Source organism: Rhinopithecus roxellana, chromosome 4, assembly GCF_007565055.1.
Source record: "Rhinopithecus roxellana isolate Shanxi Qingling chromosome 4, ASM756505v1, whole genome shotgun sequence".
Taxonomy (NCBI): domain Eukaryota; kingdom Metazoa; phylum Chordata; class Mammalia; order Primates; family Cercopithecidae; genus Rhinopithecus; species Rhinopithecus roxellana.
In genome coordinates, this window is record NC_044552.1 from 70,201,799 (window position 1) to 70,224,847 (window position 23,049).

Genomic DNA, 23,049 nt, shown 5'->3' on the forward strand with positions numbered 1-23,049 from the left:
GAGCCCTTATGAGAATCTAATGCCTGATGATCTGAGGTGGAACAGTTTCATCCCCAAACCATCCCCCCGACCCACTGTCTGTCCGTGGAAAAATTATCTTCCATGAAACCAGTCCCTGGTGCCAGAAGGGTTGGGGATTGCTGTTCTAAAGTATAAATGAAAGAATTCAGTTCTAAAGGCAGTGAATTAATTTTGACTGTAAACTCTTGCAAGACCATCATAACACATCATTTAAATCTGTATGTTCTTTGAAAGCCATTTTTCCTGAGTGCAAATTTTACAATTGCATTTTTTAAGGATATCATAAAAATTTGGGATTATGATATCTTTTAAAAAATTAAATGCCTTATGTCTAATGTCCGATGAACTCCATGTCCTGTGTAATTCACAAGGCTAAATGTAGAAAGTAGGGAATGCTGACCTCGGGCTGCTCTTTTGTGGGGTGGGGAAAGGGATTTGACTCAGGCATATCTCCTTCTCTTTCTCAAAATAGTTCTTTAAAATTCCTAATGTGTAGAATGAAAACTCCAGCATACACTCTGCATGATGAACCACATGCCAGGCACCTTTAGGTAGAGAGGCAAAACTGAGGTACCAGAGGGTGGACAGTTTATTAAAATTAACTGAGCTCATGTAATTTGGATTCATGTTTCCTGATAAATGCAGTTTATAGACCTTACCTCAAATGTCTCTGGCCTAAATATTTTTTAAAGAAACATTAAAAGTTTTCTTTTTCTCCTTTAAAAACTGCAATGAGTGTTTAAATGCAAATAATGGTTTCTTTTGAAAGGCAAACAGATGCTCCATTTAAGGGGACTCCATACAAATGCAAAGAAAGTAGCCTAAGGTGCAGAGACTCTTAGTAAGTTCTCCAAAGTGATCCCAGAATCTTAGCACCTTAAAAAGAAACCTTAGGGGTCATTTAGTGAAATCATCTCTTCATACAGATGAGAAAACTCAGACCCCTCTTCCCTGGTCATGCGACATCTGACTGTTGTATTTTCCTCCACACCTTGTTGCTTTCAGTCTTTGGTGGTCATGGTTTGCAAATGGTCATTTATACACCCGTAACAGAGTGGGAACGTCTGCGTATTTGGAATCACAAGTCCACATTCAGCATTTATTAGCCATGTGACCTTGGGCAAGTCAGTTATCTGAGTCTTACTTTCCTAATCCTCTCCATGGTGAGGATGGTGTCTCTGCATCTGGTAGAGGGGCTAACGTGATGATTGAGCTCAGTGTCGCTAGAAGTACTTTGTAAGCTAGAAATCTTCTAAAGGAGCTTCCATCTCACTTACCTCTCATTTGGTGAATGAGAAAGTAGGAGTGATTGTCAGTAATAATAGCATCCACCATTGATTGAACAGTCAATTAAAAATAATCGAAAGAAATCAGTTGAAAAAATCACTTTTGAAACAATGTTTTATGAAGGAATATAGACTATTTTGAATCACTTCCAACATTACGATAAAGTAATCACTTTCAGGAAATAGTTTAATCCCATTTCAGTTTGCTCAGAAGACTAATCGTTTATTCCTTTTTCTCTTTCAGCATTGCCCAAGGAATATCAGAAGATAGGAAAGGCCTTGCAGAGTTTGGCCACAGTGTTCAGTTCTAGCGGCTATCAAGGTGTGTCTTTCTTCATTCATCCAGGGGGCCTTTAGAGCTTTATCCAGACCTGTTGCCTGCAGATGCTAACTCCCTCCTCAGTGAAGCACCCTGGTTGTTGGTGTGTAAATTGGCTAGGCTGCTGCACTAAGGACTTTTGCACCCTCATCCTAGGACTTTTGAGAAAAGCCAAAGGTTGTTATAATTTGTATTTTCTTGCTAGCTTGTTTACCTTTTTTTGCTCTCAGGTGTAGCATTTTTATTTCAAGGCCATCAGTTTCATTTCTCTGCCAAGTCTTCCTGTTAACAGAGGCCAGATTTGGCTGGGCACAGTGGCTCACACCTATAATTCCAACACTTTGGGAGGCTGAGGCAGGTAAATCACTTGAGTACAGGAGTTTGAGACCAGGTTGGGCAACATGGTGAGACCCCCATCTCTACAAAAAATCAAAAATTAGCTGGGTATGGTGGTGCGTACAGGTAGTCCCAGCTATTTGGGAGGCTGAGGTGGGAGGATCACTTAAGCCTGGAAGGCAGAGGTTGCACTGAGCCGTGATCTTACCAGTGCACTCCAGCCTGGGTGACAGAGCAAGACCCTGTCTCAAAAAAACAAAAGCCAGATTTCATCAAGGCCATTTCAAGGAAAAATGTTTGACCAAGTAGTAAGTGTGTGTTGCCTGTTTTCTCCTTAACTGTTTCAGCTTACCCTATAAATATGTATCTTACCCATGGAATTTAGAGTTCATGGTTTACATTGGCAGCACTTAATGAGAACAAGTTAGCTCTTTTTATTAAAAGGAAAAAGAGCCCAGGCAACATAAGGAGACCCCATCTCTACAAAGAAATAATAAAAATTAGCCAGGCATGGTGTCACACACCTGTATTCTCAGCTGTTCTGGAGGCTGAAGCAGGAGGATCGCTTGAACCCAGGAGGTTGAGGCTATGGTGTGTCGTGATCACAACACTGCACTCCAATATGAGCAGCAGAGTGAGACCCCATCTCAATTAAAAAAAAAAAAATGAAAAGGCATTTGTCAGCCAGGTGGCACCTATTAAATCTGTTATCTCCTGTCACTTACAGAAGTGATAGAATTGGTACAGGTGTTGGTCCTGATACTCAGGGCAGACAGTGCTTTGAATGTCAGTTTCTGAATATTTTAATAATAAACTAATAAGAAATTAGTTTCTCACCAAAATGTAAGATTTAGGGCTCCCACCTGGGAATAGTTCTCATTGCCCTGGCCTTACCATGTCTTACAGTTGACACTTTTAGACCAGAAGTGGTCTTTGAGGTCTAGACTAGCAACTCAAGGCCAGGACAGAGAAGCATCTTGGCCCAGGTAACAAGTGGGTGATGGAAGAGCTGAGATGAGAGCCACGCCCATTGCTTAGGGAGGAGGCAGATGCCTTGAAGCCCTTTTAGCATGGTGGCTCTGTGATGTCTCAACAGGGTGACAACATTTGTCCTAGAGATGCTGGAATTTTGGCCAGTTGGTCCTGATGCTTTCTTATGTGTCAGAACTCAGCTGCAATCTGCCTTCCTTGAACCTCACCTTACAGCCCTCTTACTGTTCTTCAGCTTAGCCCACAGCTTCCCACTGTCACCTCTTAGGCCACAGAAGTCCCTGTGGGAGAACCAGCTCTGCATTTGAGGTTCCTCCAGCTTCCCGTGCCTCGTGCAAGCCCACATGCCCCCGGGAAGCCCATCACCTAGGCGGGGCAGAGTGCACCCTTTTCTGAATTTAGTTGATTTGAATTTCTTCATTTTCATGGTGCTTCAGTGACTTGAGAGAAAGGCATGACTTTTTTAGTTGATTTGGTATTTTTGTAATACGGCAAGAGCAGTAGTTTCCTGCGGTGTCCATATCCTAATTGAAAATAGAAGCCCCACAATTACCCCTTTAGTAACTTCAGAATTTGTTGCTGGGATCCCCAGTAATTTGCAGTCACGTAGAAACCTTAGAAACGATGTTGAACTGAATCATACATTTTGTTGTTGTTGTTGCAGAGAGAGGTTTCCTGCAACCTGAAAAACCTGCTAGACAAATTCTAAAAGAGCTATAACACTGAATCATAGAATTTTAAAATAGCAATTCACTTCTTTTCCTGGGAAGTGCTAGAAGAGACAAAGATACCACTAACTATTCATGAAATATGTTGTTATTAATAGAGGATACAGGTAATTGAACCAAAAGTCTTGAAAAGATGGGGAAAAGAAGACAGTTGGTAATCTGGGACATGGTTTCTAAAAAGTTCTTCAATTACTTTGTGCTGTAAATCTTTTCATATATTACGCATCCTCATAAAAATATAGTAGAATTCACCTACCTTCAAAGTGATCAGATTCTTTCCAGGGTTGTATAGTCTGTGTAATTTTAGCCTGAAGCAGCATAGAAGTAAGGAAATGTAATGATATGGAGCAAGGTGGAGTAGAAAAGGATGCAGGTGGCAGCAGGGGTGAGGCAGCACAGCAGCAGGGGCAGCCTGGGGAGAAGGTGGGCTGCAGAACGTGAACCTGAGACACTGTGCCCGGCTCCACAGGCTCATCCATGGGTTCCCCACTGGGAGCTGCCTCATGATCCTTTAACATTTTCTGGACTGTAATTATCAATACATAATTAAATATTCATATTGCAGATAGCACTTTTTCAGGTATTAAAAATACTCAATGTATGTTTTATGTTGAATATCATTCTACTTAAGATACTATTTTAAGGAAGCATTCAAGTTCCTGTTGACTGGCTTTTCTCCCATCGCAAAGGACAGTGGTCAGCAGTGTTGAGTACTGTGTCTCATCACATCCACTTGCTCAGATGTGTTGGTGTCTTTGAGCAGTGCTATACTATGCGATCTTGCAATAATGTAAATGAGTTTGAATCCTAGGAATATTCTGATTATAGTAAAAATAACTTCCAGTGCTCCTTTAACAGTTCATGTACTAACTTGAAATAATATAGACTGTTAGCATGGCCCCTGCACAAAACCGTGAAACATTGCATATTGTTATGGATGATCATATGGAAATATAAGTGGTAAAAATTCTTAAATGATTATGGGGGAGGAGAGAGACTTGGAAAGTAAACTTCTGATTATATCTTGTTTTGTAGAGTTGACTTTGGAATAATGTGAATGCTTTACGTAATTATTAGAAAACAAATTTAAATCAAAATGGAAAAAAATTCCTAATCAAAAGCAAAATAAAACAAATGATTTGATACATCAAGATGAAGGCATAGCACACAGAGGAATTATTTCAAAGCACCTTAAAATGGCATTTTATATGCCCCCAGGAGCAGATGCCTCAAGGTCAGAAAGACTATAAAAATGTTAGTTATTTTCACTAAACATGTAGTCAATATCATGTTGGTATTGTTATTCTAAAACTTCTAAAACTGTTTTCATATTGTAGGATAAATCAAATATGTAATTATGTTACTGTTGTTAGCAATTAAGATTTTTAAAATAAGTTTTAAAATAAATGAAGAAAACCCCTAAAGTCATAAATTTGCTTTGGAAACATCAGTGTGAGCTCATTATGTGTTTTCCCACTCTAAAAATAAATAAATAAATAAATAAATATATATATATATATATATATGCACAATTTGCCTTTCTGTTAAAGCCCTAGAAACAATTACCCAATCCAGTAGCAAGAAGCGTTCCCTGGCACCAATCATAAGGTCCACGTCCTATCACAATGAACCAGGATTCCTATCAAAAGACTTAAATACCAATTGGAAGAGCCTACCACTGGCCAAAGAAAAGAAAATTTGAGCATCAGTGAAAATGATAATTAATGTGAAATGAAGCATATCAAATGTTTTTAAATCCAGAATTATAAAGATGCTTTTTAAGAAATTAATCTGTTACTTTTAGAGAATGGTAGGGGATTAACTCATTATTTTGAAAACTGTAAAGAGAAAAAAGAATTAAGCACTTAACCTGCTTTTCCTATTCAGACTCTACCTCTGGGTAACCAGAATATTACTGATAAAGGAAAGTTGATCCTTATGGAAGTATTTCAGCTAATAAAGAAGGAATGGTAGAAATAGAATAACACCATTTTGCAAACTCATACTAAAATAAAAGATCCTTGGCCAGGAGTGGTGGCTCACGCCTGTAATCCCAGCACTTTGGGAGGCTGAGGCAGGTGGATCACCTGAGGTCAGGAGTTCGAGACAAGCCTGGCCAACACAGTGAAACCCCATCTCTACTGAAAACACAAAAAATTAGCCGGGCGTGGTGGCAGGTGCCTGTAGTCCCAGCTACTCAGGAGGCTGAGGCAGGAGAATGGTGTGAACCCGGGAGGCGGAGCTTGCAGTGAGCTGAGATCGTGCCACTGCACTCCAGCCTGGGCAACAGAGCAAGACTCTGTCTCAAAAAAGAATAAATAATAATAAAATAAAAGATCCAGACAATGGTCATTCTAGATAACGATCATTTTCTAACATTCTAAGAGTAGAAATAACTGGAACTGGTGGCGTGTGACTCTGATCAGGCCTCTAGGTCTAATAGCTAGTGTAAAGAGAATACAGGGACAGAGGAGTGTGTGAAATATCACCAGAGATGCAGCCAGCAGCATCCAGAATGCAAGCACCAAGGCACACAACAAGTTCAACACCCCACGAAAAGAAACGTGCAGGGAAAAAAGGGGCTGAGGAAGAAGAATCCACAGAGTTAAGAAACGCATCAGTTCTGTGCTGTGTGGACCTTTACATCCTGATTCAAGCAGCCAACTCGCCCTGAGAGACCTCATTATAGCAGAGTGACAGTCTCGTCTTAGGTGTCATAGTGGTACTGCCTCATGTTTTAGAGTCCTCATCTGTTAGGCAGGATTTATGGATGAGATATTGATATCCGGTGAAAGCAGGTCGGGGTGTAGATGAACAGAGGCTGGGGAGAGCTGCCAGTGGTGGGGAAGGCAGACGGTGGGTGATGGGCATTCATTCTGTTCCCACTAGTTTTGAAAATGTTTGAAAGTTTCTATAATAAAATTTACCAATAAAATCAATAATAAAATTTTTAACAAGTGAAATGAAAATATGTATAACTTATAACCACTGATAAAATTGGTCATTTTCAGGTGAAACAGATCTCAATGATGCAATAACAGAAGCAGGAAAGACTTATGAAGAAATTGCCAGTCTCGTGGCAGAACAGGTACTAACATAATCACACAATTCCAATTACGATTTGATGCTATCTAGTCCACATATTTAATTTAAAACATGTCTTAAGACAAACTTCCCAAATAAGTACCCTCTTCTTTTCTGTTTCTGTGTATTTTTGTTAATTGTATTTAATCATGGTTTCTTAGATTAAGACAAAGTGGATGGATAAATTTGTCATCAAGAAATCTAAATAGGCCAGGCACAGTGGCTCACAACTGTAATCTGGCACTTTGGGAGGCCAAGGCGGGTGAATTTCTTGAGTCCAGGAATTCGAGACCAGCCTGGGCAACACAGTGAACCCAAAAAAATTAGCTGGGTGTAGTGGTGTATGCCTGTAGTCCCAGCTACTCAGGAGGCTGAGGTAGGAAGATCGCTTGAGCCCAGGAAGTCCAGGCTGCAGTGAGCCGTGATCATACCACTGCACTTTAGCCCAGGTGACAGAGTGAGACCCTATCTCAGAAGAAAAGAAATCTAAATGAATGTACCCCAGTATTGATGCCTCTGATCTGTTCTTAGCCGGGGATTTTAATGAACAGTAAAGAACGCTGGCTTAGATCTGTATGGACCATTGCTTAGTCTCTCTGAGCCATGGTTTCCTCATCTGTTAATCTGCAGTGGTAGTGCCTACCCTGTATGGTTCTCAAGATTTAACAGCTCATTAAAAAAAGCACCTGCTACAGTCCCCAGGACAGGGCAGGTCCTTGTCATAGCTACATAGCTTTTATTGGAATCTTTAGTACCCCAATTTCAGGGTTTTTTTTTTTTTTTTTTTTTTTTTTTAGGTAACAGATAATACGTTCCCTTAAGAAGAATCTAAGTTATTTTCTAATCCCTTAATTTAAAAAAATTTTTTTCGGATGACTTAAAGCTATGTTTATGGATGCACACATGTGTACACACACTAATGTGGTTATGGGCTACTTTGCTAATATTTCTAAAAATGCATTCATTTTAGAGATGTGAGTAACATAGCTATTAAAATTACAATTCAGAAAAATAGAAAAATTTTAAATTGCCACTTAAAATGATTACTGAGTGTTTTAATAACATTTTTATATTCTCTGCTCATATTTAGAAGTTAAACTACAGCAACTCATTTGTTTGTATGTAAACATACAGCATTAGCTGAACTTTCTTCCTTCATGGTGGTATAGTTTGGGTGTAAAGTTTTTAAGTTTACAAACCAACTTAAAAATTACATGATGTTTTGTCATTTTCTTTACAACATAAGAGTCAAAGAAAGGCAGTCTTGGGAGCTACTTTCTTTTAGAAAAAGTGATCTGAATGCTTAACACTCAGTAATTTAGTGTAGCACATGCAGGATTTACAGTCTTTGCATATAATGGTTCTCTTTTCCTTGATTTTCTGAATTTCTCTGCTAGTAACAATCAGCTTGTATCTTGTTATAGCCAAAGAAAGATCTCCATTTCCTGATGGAATGTAATCACGAGTATAAAGGTTTTCTTGGCTGCTTCCCTGACATCATTGGCACTCACAAGGTAACCTGATTGTAGACATTTATAGAAGACAACAGCAGGTGAAGCAGGCAGACATGCACAGTAGTATTGGTTTTATATGTTTATCTTTATTATTAAAAAAGAAACTGTAATTCCCGTTAGAAAGGTTTTGTAACTGAATTTTAAAATTGGTTTGGGGTGTTCTCACATAATGAATTCTGGTTTTCTCTCCCTTTTTAAAAAGTCTGTACATCACCTCAGGCATGAGTTGTGAGTATTTTATGTCAACCATAGTAGTCTAGTATATTGTGATGTACTTGGATTTGTTAGGAAAATCTCTGCAAACGGCTGGTCTGTGATCTTAACAGTGCTGGCATGTGGCCATTTTAGCATTCTGCTTTGTAACTTAAATATCATGAAGGGGTACCGTAGGTAAATTAAGTTTGTACAACTTCAGATAACTTAATATAAATCTCAGAACAATTAGCTTGTTGTCGAAATGTATGCCAGCAGCATCAGAGTTGTAGGCCTAGAGCCTAATTAATGCAAGAGTATAGAGTTGTTCTTTCCAGACAGTCCTAAATAACGAGCAGCATGATGATACTGGAGTGGGAAATGTTTGGCAGCCTTTCCAGCCACTTCCATCTAAGTCTTTAAGTGGATTCAGCACCTCTTAAAAAAATCAAAGGAAAGCCCTGGACTTACAATCAGAACACTTAGGCACTAGCTTATAAAATATTCTGTTGTATAAAAGAGAAAGTGCCTGTGTGCACACACTGCCCTGTACCTAGGCACATGACTTTCAAAACCTGCTAATGCCTGATTTCCATTATGTGCTACTCTTCAAATGGCACTGGCTTCTGAATATTACAGAGATGGTGTGCTGTTTGCTTTTCTCTCTTGTTGTAGCATAAAACTATTCATTTTAGCTTAGTGACATTTTCACGAATAGCAGCCTTTTTGCTTCCAAGGGACTTGAAGGAAGTTAAATTTAGATGCTTTCCTCTCTCCTTGTTTTGTGGAGGTATTTCCTGTTCAGTAGCAAATCAGTTATAGAATATATTAGCATTGTTATATTTTAAACTAATGACTAATCATTTCAGCTTTATTCATACTGTTATATTTTGTATTTCACAGGGAGCAATAGAAAAAGTGAAAGAAAGTGACAAACTCGTTGCAACAAGTAAAATCACCCCACAAGACAAACAGAACATGGTGAAGAGAGTCAGCACCATGTCTTACGCGTTGCAAGGTAAGATGCAAGGGTCCTTATGAGGTGCTGGTGGAGGTTTTTTTTTTCCCCAGCAAAGTTTCCCTTGCTAGAGAGAAATCCAGATGTAAGCATCTGATAAGTAATTGAGACGTTTGTAAGCCCCCTGTTTGCAGGATCCCAGTACTGATGAAAATCTATAATATTTATTTAATTTTTCACCTGTCCACCTTATCTAGCTGTGAATGACAGCTTGATTAAAACTGCACATTTTATTATTTCTGAGAGACATTGAAGATTCCTTTTGCAATCTGTGATATCATAATGCTCTATTAAATGCCAGAGCTCAGCTTTTAGCAGTCTGTAACCTGCGTGCCTTGGGATCATGGAATGTGAAGGGGTTTGGGTGTGTCATTTTAGGCACAGTTTTTTTGTGTTTAAAAAAAAAGACATGAATTTGTATAGGTTTGAGTGTTTTTGAGCAGATGAGAGCAGCAGGTGGATTTTTCCTGTTGGCGGATGGGTGGATGGCATTTGCATGGGCAGAGAATGGAGAGCGTGTTCTGTTAGGAACAAAAGCCACAAAATCATGGTGCTAGATTGTGTCATGGGCGTGAAAGAGTAAAACATACTTAGAGGTTACTGGGAAATAAATTTTGATTGTGAAAGAACTTGAAAACTCTAGACTTGATGTGGGCATTAAGAAGGCATTAAAAGGGAGTAAAAAAAACATCAATCTTCAAGGGAGAAGGATTTGCTGGTTATGGAGAGGAGATTGGAAAATGCGGACACTGTCCAAGAGCCCAACCAGAAGACCATCACTGTTGTAGTCTGAGCTTTGAGGACCTTAAGATGTGGTACTGGGGAGAAGAGAAGGAAACAAATTTGCAGGCTTTTCCAATGAACAGCTTTCAAGACTGGGGCATTCATGGGAGAAAGAGATGGACGAGGGAGTGTCCAAAGCCAAGGCCACTACAGCAAAAATGAGGAAACCTGATTGAAGTTTTGGGTTTTGAAGGGTTTGAAATGGGAAATTTGGTTTTGAACTTGTGTTTGAGGGTATCCAAATTGATAAAGCTTTGTACAACTTCAAATAACTGAATGTAAAATATAGAACAGTGTGTGTCATGGGAATCTGTGCAGCCGCTGGCTTTCTCAGCCTGGAGGGTTTGGGAGAAGGCGGAGTAGGAGGCATCCAACGGAGACAGTGAGGCCTTCTGATGATGAAGACTCCTCCAAAGTTGGGGGTAGGGGCAGAGGGGCACAGAGAGATAAGGAATCCAGGTATTCAGTAAAGATGAAGAAAGTTCTCCCTCAGCATCCAGTCCTTCTGCCCTCTGAGAGGCTGGGTTCTGACAGCGTGGCTGGTGCTCATGGACCGCAAAGCTCCTCGTACTGAGGAAGGGCCTCCCACTGTCCCACACACTGCCCGGCCTTTCACCAGAAACCTGCTGAAGCAATTGCTGTGCAGGAGGGAGCGGGGCAGGGCCCGCAGGTGCCTTGCTAGGTCCAATGCAGACGCACTGGAAGCTGTGAACTGCAGTCATCTGTAGCAAGTATGACCAAGTAGTTTCTCTTTGATCAGTTCTGTTAGAGTAATAGTCCACATTTGGGTGATTTATCTGTATTGGATTTTATAGTTTAGAATATGCAAGTCAGTGTAAGTCATTCGTGTACTGGAAAGTAATGTTTGTTATTAACTGTTTTGTTTTGTTTGAGACAGTCTCGCTCTGTCGCCCAGGCTGGAGTGCAGTAGTGCAATCTCGGCTCACTGCAACCTCCATCTCCCGAGTTCAAGCAATTCTCCTGCCTTGGCCTCCTGAGTAGCTGCGATTACAGGCACCTGTCTCCATGCCCGTCTGATTTTTCTATTTTTAGTAGAGTTGGGGTTTTGCCATGCTGGCCAGGCTGGTCTTGAACTCCTGACCTGAGGTGATCTACCCACCTCGCCTCCCACAGTACTGGGATTGCAGATGTGAGCCACTGCACCCGGCTCAACTTGTTTTTCTCATCTCTTAGTAAAGTGGTTTGCCAAGAACTGACACTACTGCAGCCAACCAGATTAGGTCCAGTTGATGATTAATTGTAACTGAGCAGAGAAACCAGATGTTGTCATTTGAAAACTTGGAGGGAAAACTGATTGATGTTTTGGTTTTGGTTGTAGCTGAGATGAATCACTTTCACAGTAATCGGATCTATGATTACAACAGTGTCATCCGCCTGTACCTGGAGCAGCAAGTGCAGTTTTACGAAACGGTGAGTGGACGTCCGTGTGCCTTTCGCATGTGCTTGAGGAGAGGGTTCCTGGTAAACCACTTTGACCATGTCAAGTTAATCTGTTTGTTTTCTTTAATCCTAAGTAAGAAACCAAAGGAACCTAAATTTTGGACAGGATTTTTTTAAATCTCCTAATTCTATCTGCCCTTTGCTTTTTGGGTAACACTGGGTTAAAAAAAGGTTTTCTTCTGAAGCAGGGTCTTCGTTGCTAGTTGCAAGGCCCCAAGACGTTCCTTATTGTGCGGCTCCTTCCCGCGTGTCACAGCCTCTCTGTGCCTCTGTGCACCAGGAACGGTTCTGAATGAGATGAGGTCACCCAGCCGTCCCTGGGGCTCTGTTGGCAGCTGGAACAGGAGCCTGGCACCACGCAGGAAACCAAAGGCAGCCTTTGCTTTTCATGAATGAGGTTTTCACAGTGTGCCATGGAAATCGCAAAGAAAACACAAAAAAGTGAGACCTGGAACGGTTCTATTCACAAAACAATAACGAAAACTTAAATTTTTATTACCTTTGCCTAGTAATTTTGTTGTTTACCAGAAAACAAGATCTAGTAGCATGTCCACCTCAGGCACCTGCAGGTAAGTTCTGTAATGTAGAATCCAGCTTCTGCTGGCGGCCTTGCTGCCTACCCAGCTCTCCTCTGGCCATGGGATCTAAGTCATGTTCATGGGGAGTGGTTTGCAAGCCCTCTGCTCACAGCCATACTGGTGGCATCTGCAAACTGTACACTGCTGAAAACACCTGTCTCCAGCAGCCAGTTCTTAAAGGAGAACTGTGCTTGATATGTGCCTAATGCATATTTGTGAATTGTGTCTTGTACAGTTGGTTTGGGAGACTAACTTATGGGAGGAACTCACCTAAACCCTGTCCTCCCTTACAGGACATGGGCCCTGTGCTCTTTAAATGCACACTTTTCCCGTCAGTTGGTGCCATTGTGGATTTGCCTTTCATTGTATGTTAGAATATAACAGATTACATTTGTCTGTGTGAGAAAATAATGCAAGGGAAACTCTCCGAATTTTGATAATGTTGATTTATTGATTTTTCAAGTCCAAGTATGATATAGTTATTTATACATTGTAATTCAGAATAGAAAACCGTGTATTTCATCACTGTCTTTGCATAAACCTAAGTAGCTGATACAACATTGTCAGGTTTTCAATCTAAGTTTTATGGCACAGCAACCCTTAAGTTATTAAAATTTGCGTGTGTGTTCGTGGAGCAGACATACATTGAGTGTTTCTTATATACCAAGCCCTCACTCTGGATGTTTAGCATCCAGGGATGGATAAGACAGCTGCGCCTTAAGGAGCAGGAGGCCCTGGCCTGTAGACGACTCCAGTGCCTCCTTAGCTTCACAGGCAGGCTCGTGCTGTCTGCACACCCAGCAGTGACAGAGCAGGGTGTGGCCAGGGCGACACAACCTTCAGGGGATTCTGGAAGCTCATACTCCTCCAGGAAAGGAGGGGGCTCTAGGCAAGCATGAAGGCCTGAGCCCCCAGCTCATCTGAGGAAAAGCAGGTCGTCTGGAAGCACCGCTAGGATAGAGGCAGGGAGCACGTGCAGACGCCCCCTGGCGGGAAGGGACCACCAGGGCCAGCTTGGGCCTCAGTGCTGCCAGTGCCATTCAGGGTTAAGGTCTCTCCAGCAGCAACGCGGGGCAGGGCTGGTGCCAAAAAGACCACTTAAAGAATTGGAATTTGTGTAATGTTTAACTTGTTGGAGTTGTGAATAAAGAATACTGTGAGGTCGTAATGGGAGTGATATCTCAACGTTATTTTGTTTTGCTTTCTTGTCAGATTGCAGAAAAGCTGAGGCAGGCCCTCAGCCGTTTTCCGGTGATGTAGGACAGAACGGGCCTTGAAGAGAATGCTGAGCTCTTTCTCCTGACTTGGGGCAATGCAATTCAAAACTTTTTTTCCCCTATTATTCAGAAAAAAAAAAGAAAACCAAAAAGAAACAGTTGCAAAAAACTGCGTTTATTTTATTAGCCACCCTAAACGCATCAGTTATTTAGGGATGGTCTTTTGTTCATTTCCGCATCCATTATTTAAACCAGTGGAAATCATCTCTATTTTTGGAAAGTACTTAAAAGTTACCAGAATTTTCAATGGAGAATGAGGGGTTTCTCCCCACTGATATTTTACACAGAGTCATAATTTATATGTCTTATAAATTATATGTCTTATATAATTTATAAGTCTCCCACAATCTTCCAGTTCTTACCTGGTGTCAGATAATTAATTACTAATTACTTTCTTAAAAATACGAACTATGCCAGAACAAAAAATATCTATGTTTGTATATTTTTATAACTCTTTTCAGTCCTCTGGGGTTCCTATCATTGAGGGAAGTCTTTATGCCTTTCACTGCCACAGTTACGGCTCAAGTGCTTACACTTCAGGATGGAGGATGCCGGGGGCCCCCGGGGCTGCCAGCACCATCATGGTGTGTGGCAGGTGGGCCATCCCATGTCCCTCTGGGGGACCCCACAGCCTGGCAGATGAGCAGATACCCCTGGCCACCCGTGTCCTCAGCGTCATTTCTGATGTGTTGCTCTTATGTGAGGACCAGTGCTTTCTCTCTTTGCACTTTCTTCCTAATCATGGTTAAGGCAGGTTTTATGCCATAAAGAATACATTAGAAGAATTGAGGGACTTTTTAGAGAGTTTTGTGGCTTTGGTCTAACGGGTGAGCGGCTGTGCTCAGGAGGGCCTGGGGGGAAGAGGGCACCATACCCAGCACCCTGGAGCCTCTCGTCCCTTCTTATTCTTTGGCTGCTCTTCCAACGTGATGAGAAGGGCTGTTGCAGGGATGGCACGCTGCTTGATTTGGATGGCGGGTTCATGGCCAGTTGGTGTAATCAGCAAAGAGAAAAAGCACAGTTTAGCACCCCTGCCCTCCCCATTAGATGGAAGAGTGTAGGGACTGAGAAGGGTTGCAGCCTGAACAGCGTACAGAATCCTGAGGACTTTGAGATTGGAAAGAAAGAACAGACCAGTGCCCTTCCTGACTACATCCGAAACTTCACACAGGATGTTTCTGAGCACCAGCACTTCAGTTAATGGCATAAAGCAAAACAGGACCTCGGCACACCTACAGCTCTAACTCAACACTGACAGCCACCGTCTCACTTCTGCGGAGGAGCGCTTCCGTCTCCCACAGGTGCCTTACTGCGTTCCCTCCCACTGCTTTCATTTTTCTGACCTAATAATTATGGGAAATGGAAAGTCTGGGCCAGCGTAAATAAAATGACACCAAAAATAAGTAGATGAGGAAATCAAATGAATATGAGAACATCTTGTTCTTTAATATCACGGGTTTTTGTTAATGTTTCGTAAGTAATTTTCCCCACTTGATTTTTCTTCTATAAAATCCCATAAAACAATGTTTATGCTATAGCCATTTAATATATGTACAAATTGTAAAGAATATGTATAAATGTTTTACACGAATGTAAGAGCATGTAGAAGCCAACATACAAATAAATTGTTTAAAAAAAACTGTACAGTAAATTCTCAAAGCACTTTTTCAAAACACTTTTTGGCCTTTGTGTGTGATTTTTATTGTTGTTGTTAAGTGCTTTTTATTCCAGCTGCTGAAAATGGTCCAGGTAATGAATTCTTCCCCAAATCCTACTTCTTTCTGACATGAATTCATCATTTCAGTTCCATAGGTCAGTGTTGCAGTCCGGGAAGCATATCATAAACACCTGGGAGTTGCAAGAAGCAGACACTCACCCTGTGTCCGCCTCCCAGATATTCGGATTTGACTGGTGTGAGGCAGCGGCCAGGAAAGTGAAAAAGGGATGGGGGAAATGGAGATGGCACGGGCTCCTCAGAGCATGGTCACCGACTGTGAGCCAGGAACAGCAGAGGGAATGTGAAAGAAAATAAGAGAATCCACGGGATTTGATACCTGGAAGATTCTCCTTCAAGTGGCAACATAGTGTATATATCCTCAGGGGTCACACGCACCATGTGGTTCTCAGATACATTGATGTTTTGATTTTTCATTATTTGTGTCAACCTGTAGACATCACAGAAGAGCTATAGTCGTACAATCACATAACTTTTACAAATATAGTGGAAAAAATGTCAGGATTTGGAGAGGAGAGATGAAGGCATGGTGGAAGAAAAGGTCAGTCTCCTTGTCAAGCAGGTGACATCAGTTACCTCCCACCCGGAGCAGCAGTCCCAGGATGTCAACACTGCATGGTTTGTAGGTGTTGGGGTCACCAAGAAAGATGACTCACAGAGGCACTGGCTGGAACAACGTAGCTTTATTCATTTTCTTATTGGTGACTTTATTCACTTTCTTATTTCTTTTGGTGGCTTTATTCATTTTCTTATTCTGTCATTCTAAAAATGTTTTCTTACAGAAGTACCTACTGGATCTGGGATTTGACATTGCCCTACTTACAGGCAAATAAGTTAGTCTCTTGCTGTTTCATGGATACTGGCAGGGGACGTGAGACTCCTGGGTCCACTCACATAGAGAAGAGACAGCATGATCTACTTCTGTCATGGGCTTCAGTCCCAGGGAGATGGTCTATGGGCACCCCCACCCCCCACCCCGGTGGGCAGGGTTGACAGGCTGTGCACAGCAGCCTCTCCCGGCACCACTGGTCTACATCTTCGCTGAGAGAATCCGTAGATTCCTGCCTAACAACTGGGAATCCAGAATCTTACAGTCTGTTTGTTTGTTTATGAGACAGTCTCACTCTGTGGCCCAGGCTGGAGTGCAGTGGCATGATGTCAGCTCACTGCAACTTCGGCCTCCTGGTTTAAGTGATTCTCCTGCCTCAGCCTCCCGAGTAGCTGGGATTACAGGTGCACACCACCATGCACGACTAATTTTTTTTTGTATCTTTAGTTGAGACGGGGTTTCACCAGGTTGGCCAGGCTGGTCTCAAACTCCTGACCTCAGGTGATCTGCCTACCTCGGCTTCCAAAACTGCTGGGATTACAGGCATGAGCCATGGCACCTGACCTCACAGTCTATAAAAGTAGTCAAAGCAAAAAAAGAGTGATGGCTGAGTGGAACTGAACAGTGATGGGTGAGAATGGCCCTGTTTTTCCTGTGTGTGTCACTCAGTTTTCCCAGCCTGTTCGATTTTAAATCCCTTTCTGCAAGCAAGTAGGAAGAATGAGTTCCCCTTTTGGGAGAATGTTTTCTGTGGGTCTCTTGCATTCCAGCTGGCTTTTTTGCTGGCTGTGTCAGGAACACAGAGCCCTGCCTGCTCTTCACCCAGGCCGCCCCTCCACACTGCATTTGTAGCAAGCTACTTAAGGGACAGAGTCATGTCTTGGAAGGAGTATAGGCTTGCCTACTGCTTGCTGTAAAACAGTGGGTTGTCCAGCTCCAGGTCCTCTTCTGACAACCCACTGTTTGGGCAGGCACCCTCTGGCCACTCAAGGTTCCACCAAGGGACTGGCAGGGCAAGGAGAACTGGAGTTTATGTTGCTTGCTGTGCCATGGCTCATCAAGTCCTTTGCCCCTGACCCAGGAACCTGTCTCATGTCCCCTGCCAGTATCCATGGAACAGTAACAGACCAACTTAGTTGCTTGTAAGTAGGGCAACATCAAATCCCAGACCCAGCAGGTACTTCTGTAAGAAAACATTTTTTAATGACAGAATAAATGAATAAAGCCACCAAAAAGATATACACTGGCCTAGACTGTTGGAAGATGAGGAATGGTCTTTCACACCCCGTTAGCATACAATAGAAAAGAACCAGAACAAGTTGAGATTTCATCAAAGCAGAAATGAGAATGTTTTGAATGCCATTGGCAATTCAAAGGACAAAAACAAGGTTGTCTGAAGATCGTGAAGCCCCATGGGGAGAGGTCGGCTTCGTTTCTGACTTGACAATAAGCTCAGAGGTCTTTTGGTGGGATCCATATCTTAGGAAAAAATCACCAAGTCCAGTGAATCAGTCTGTAGGATTTGCAGAACTCTGAAGACAGAATGAGAGTGAGGTTGTGTGAGCTTGACTCCAGAAACCGTGTGAGCTTTGAAAGAACCACTGTTTTGAAGCACTATTCTTTAAAGGTTGGGGAACTTCCCACCTGGCTCGACTCAGAGGAGGAGGTACCTAGTGCTGGGTGAGGGAGGCCAAGAGGTGGGCTTAGGGGAAGTCATTAATTCTGGAGAGAAGCCACTGATTGTACTGAAAACATGCTAGCTTGCCAGCAAGCTGGAGTTAAGGACTGCTCCACTGGTACGAGGTGGTGGTGGGGATGGGTGGTTGCCACCACTAAATGTCCAAGGCTGCAGCGAACAGGTAGCTCCACCAGTTGTCCTTAAAACAGTAGTTCTCCACCTTAAGTCCTTGTGCTCTCCAGGACTCACTTGGCCATTTCTGGAGACAGTTACTGAAGGGTGTTACTGTCATCTAGTGGATCCTCCAGTGCACAGCACAGCCTCCGTGATAAAGAACTATTTGCCCAAAACGTCAGTAATGCTAAGGTTGAGAAGCCCTGCTTTAAAGCAGACAACTGCTGTTTGCCTAGTGGTCAATAGGTATTTTCAGGTACATTCAGAAGGAGCTCAATAAATGCCTGTGGATAAGGATAAAAATCCATTATCAATAAAGTCTAAGAGACCATGGTAGTGCAGATATAGAGTGATGGGGAAATCTGTAAAAATGCAGAACTAGGGCTAGGAGGTAGGACATGGGCTCTTAAGGATTCAGCTTCTCCATTTGTTCTTTGGGGGTGTAATCAGGAGTGATCTTTATTATAAAATGTTTTTCTGAATTTTTTTTTTTTACAATGAGGTTGTATTGTAATCCAAAAAAAATTTAAGCTGTTAGATTTGGTTTCCCAAATCACATGTTGACTAAACGTTCATTAGTACCAGCTACGAACCAGGCACTGATTTGCCTTTCCACGTACAAATCTCATTTTATGCTTATACTGACCCTGGGGTGTGGGAATCGTCAAAAGTTTGGAGACTTTCCTTCCAGTGAAGAAACACTTGGTAATGTAAAGATATTTGAATTGTCAGGAACCAAAGGTCCTAACTCTGATGCCAACATCTGTCCCCTCGAACGAGTCAGCGAGCTCTTGTCTACCCATCTCCAGAGTGCAGGGATGAAAACAGATGCATCCAAAAGCCCTTCCCACCTGCGGGACCTTCCCTGCATCACTTAGAGAAGAGCAGGGACATGGTCCCAGGCCAGGGACTCCTGGCTTCAGCCAGGAGCAGCACCTCTGAAACAGACTCCCAAGGCCTGCCTCCCAAGTGTCCCCCTAGGTGACCCTGACATTAAGAGTCACCTACAAAGGTGGCAGATGCTCTTTTTCCCTTGTTTCAGTATCTTATGAAGGCATGGATTTCTATTATTCCATGTATTACAATTATTTACAGACATAATTTTTAGATCCTCATATGTCCCTAATTTGGCCATTGGGAATCTCACGTAAATTGATTGATTATTGTGGTCTCGTGTAATTTTGTATTCTTTATCTGTGCTTTCTTTGTGTTTTTTCATGCTATGGCAGTCTTCATAATGACCCTACACATAAGTCTATGTACCAGTTTCCAATAGTTGGACATTTAGATGTAAAATTTTTCTTTAGCTTTTATTTCTAACTACATCAGTGAGCACTAATGCACCATCATCAGGGGTAATTAAGACAAAGTTTTTTTATTTTATTGTAAAATATACATAGCATGAAATTTGCCATTTTAGCTATTTTTAAGTGCACAGTTCTGTGGCATTAAGTACTTTTACATTGTTGTGTAACCATCACCATCCAGAACTTTTTCATCTTCCCAAATTGAAACCCTATACCCATTAAACAGTAATTCCCCATTTCTCCTCCTCCACCCTGGCACCCACCCTTCTACTCTCTGTCTCTATGACTCTGACTGCTCTAGGGACCTCATAGGTGGAATTAGATGATATCTGTTCTCTATGACTGACCTAGTTCACTTAGCATGATATCTACAAGGCCTATCATAATGATTTCTCCATGTATTTTCTCATAAGAATTTTTATAGGTTTGATTCTGAAAAGACAAAAGTATTTTTAAAGTACAGTTGTAAAACAGAGGGAGACCTACTCAAACTACTCCAAAAAATAGGGGAGGTAATACTTCCAAATTCGTTCTACTAGGCCAGTATTGCCCTGATACCAAAACCAGACAAAGACACATCAAAAAAAGAAAACTACAAGCCAATGTCTCTGATGAATGTTGATGTAAAAATCCTGAACAAAATATTAGCAAAAACGAATGCAACAATACATTAAAAAGATCATTCATCATGACCAAATGAGATTTATCTCTGGGATGCAAGGATGGTTCAACATTTGTAATGTATTACAACAAATCAATGTGATACATTATATAAACAGAATGAAGGATAAAATCATATTTCAATTGATGCTGAAAAGGCATTTGACAAAACTCAACATCCCTTCATGATTAAAAAAAAAGGGATAGAAGGAACATGCCTCAGCATAGTAAAAGCCATATGCAACACACCCCCAGATAGTGTCATTACTAAATGGGAAAAAACCTGAAAACCTTTCCTATAAGATCTGGAACATAACAAGAATGCTCACTTTCACCACTTAACACAGTACTGGAAGTCCTAGCTATAATAAGAGAAAGAAAAAAGCATCCCAATTGGAATGGAAGAAGTCAAATTATCCTTGTTTGCAGATGATATGATCTTATACTTGAAAAAAAACTAGAGTACACACACACACACACACAAAACAGTATTAGAACTGATAAATTCAGTAAAGTTACAAGATACAAAATCAACATACAAAAATCAGTAGCAGTTCTATATGACAACAGTGAGCAATCTGAAAAAGAAACTTAAAAAGTGATCTCATTTACAATAGCCACACATAAAATTAAATACCTAGGAATTAACCAAAGAAGTGTTAAGATCTCTATAATGAAAACTATAAAACACTGATGAAATAAATTGAAAAGGACATCAAAAATGGAAAATGGAAAAATATTCCATGTTCATGGATTAGAAGAAAAAATACTGTTAAAATGTCCATACTACCCAAAACAATCTGCAGATTCAATGCAATCCCTATCCAAATGCCAACAACATTCTTAAAAAAAAAAAAAAAAAGAAATCCTAAAATTTATATGGAATAACAAAAGACCCAGAATAGCTGAAGCTATCCTCAACAAAAAGAACAAGACTGGAGCAATCACATTACCTGACTTCAAATTATACTACAAAGCTATAGTAACCAAAACAGCATGGTACTGGCATAAAAACAGATACATAGACCAATGGAACAGAATAGAGAACCCAGAAACAAATCCACACACTTGTGAATTCATTTTCAAAAAAGGTGCTGAGAACATATGCTGGGGAAGACAGTATCTTCAATAAATGGTGCTGGGAAAACTGGATATCAATATGCAGAAGAATGAAACTAGACCCCTGTCTCTTGCCATATACAAAAATTAAAATGGATTTAAGACTTAAATCTAAGACCTCAAACTATGAAACTACTACAAGAAAACATTGAGGAAAGTCTCCAGGACATTGGGCAAAAATTTCATGAGCAGTACCCCAAAAGCACAGGTAACCAAAGCAAACATGGAAAAATGGGATCAAATCAAGGTAAAAAACTTCTGCAGAGCAAAGGAAACAACAATCAACCAAGTGAAGAGAAAACCCACAGAATGGAAGAAAATATTTGCAAACTACCCATCTGACAAGGGATTGATAATCAGAATATATAAGGATCTCAAACAACTTGATAGGAAAAAAAATCTTATAATCTGATCAAAAAATGAGCAAAATATTTGAATAGGCATTTCTCAAAAGAACACATACAAATGGCAAACAGGCATATGAAAAGGTGCTCAACATCACTGATCAGAGAAATGCAAATCAATCATCTCACCCCAGTTTAAATGGCTTTTATCTAAAAGACAGGCAGTAACAAATGCTGGTGAGGATTTTGAGAAAAAGGAACCCTCATATACTGTTGATGGGAATGTAAATTATTGCAACCACTATAGACAATAGTTTGGAGCTTCCTCAAAAAGCTACCATATTATCCAGCAATCCCACTGCTGGGTATATACCCAAAAGAAACGAAATTAGTATATCAAAGAGATATCTGCACTCCCATGTTAGTTGCAGCACTGTTCACGATAGCCAAGATTTGGAAGCAACCCAAGTGTCCATCAACAAATGAGTGGATAAAGAAAATGTGCACAATGGAGTACTATTCAGCCATAAAAATAATGAGATCCTGTCATTTGCAACAACATGGATGGAGCTGGAGATTATTATGGTAAGTGAAATAAGTCAGGCACAGAAAGACAAACATCTCATGTTGTCACTCATTTGTAGGAACTAAAAGTTAAACTCATGGACGTAGAGACTGGAAGGATGGTTACCAGAGGCTGGGAAGGGTAGTGGGGGCGCTGAAGGCGGGGAGGTGGGGATGGTTAATGGGTACAAAAAAAATAGAACGAATAAGACATACTATTTGATCACACAACAGCGTGACAATAGTCAATAATAATTGTACATTTAAAAACAAGTAGAAGTATAACTGGATTGTTTGTAACACATACGATAAGTGCTGGAGGGGATGGCTGTCCCATTCTCCATGATGTGATTATTTCACATTGCATGCCTGCATCAAAACATCTCGTGTACCCCACAGATGTATACACCTACTCTGCACCCACAAAAATTAGAAAAAATAATAGAACTAGGTTGGAAGGGAATCTGAGGACTGAGCTAGTTTCAGTGGGCACTGACTGAACCCTGAGAAGGCCAGCTGTGTCCCAGGGCCCTGCTCAAATGCCACTTGCCTTCCCAAGTTATGGTCTGAATGTGGGTGTCCCCACAAAACTTACATGTTGGGACCTAATACCCAATGTGATGGTATTAAGAAGTGGAGCCTTTTGGAGTTTGAAGGGAGTGTCCTAGTCCCTTCCACCCCTTCTGCCATGGAGAACATGGCAACAAGGCGTCATTTGGAGGCAAAGAGGTCTGGCCAGACGCTGAATCTGTGGGCACCTTGATTTTGCACATCCCAGCCTCCACTGCAGTAGCATAGTGAGCTACTATCCAGTCTAAGGTATTTTGTTACAGCAGCTGTGACCAACTGTGACGTCAAGTTTACCTGACCCCACTCCCCACGGCATTGAGCAGTTCCCACGATGTTCCCTGGCCTTTGCACACACCTACCCTTATTCCATTTCTCATTGGAATGGAATAAAGTCATTGCTTGCTTATGACTTTATCAACCTCACTTCAAATGTGGCTTCTTAAATGTAAAAAGTAAATGGTGTAATTATGCAGCCATTAAAA

At 41.3% G+C, this 23,049-nt stretch overlaps 1 protein-coding gene and 1 non-coding gene across 3 annotated transcripts in view; one reads left to right on the forward strand and one right to left on the reverse strand.

Annotated features, from left to right (window-relative positions):
• SNX9 (sorting nexin 9) overlaps nucleotides 1-15,262 on the forward strand; it is a 129,481-nt gene extending 114,219 nt beyond the window's left edge. For both annotated transcript variants that reach the window (XM_030929090.1, XM_030929091.1), the window contains 6 exons: nucleotides 1,552-1,629; nucleotides 6,692-6,768; nucleotides 8,189-8,278; nucleotides 9,374-9,488; nucleotides 11,611-11,702; nucleotides 13,523-15,262. In XM_030929090.1, coding sequence (XP_030784950.1) covers nucleotides 1,552-1,629; nucleotides 6,692-6,768; nucleotides 8,189-8,278; nucleotides 9,374-9,488; nucleotides 11,611-11,702; nucleotides 13,523-13,570 — 500 coding nt within the window. In that variant the 3' untranslated portion in view covers nucleotides 13,571-15,262. The remainder of the gene's footprint in view (nucleotides 1-1,551; nucleotides 1,630-6,691; nucleotides 6,769-8,188; nucleotides 8,279-9,373; nucleotides 9,489-11,610; nucleotides 11,703-13,522) is intronic.
• Nucleotides 3,619-3,677, reverse strand: LOC115897150. Its single transcript, XR_004057081.1, has one exon. It is a non-coding gene; the product is annotated as a U7 small nuclear RNA (small nuclear RNA).
• Nucleotides 15,263-23,049: the final 7,787 nt, after the last annotated feature.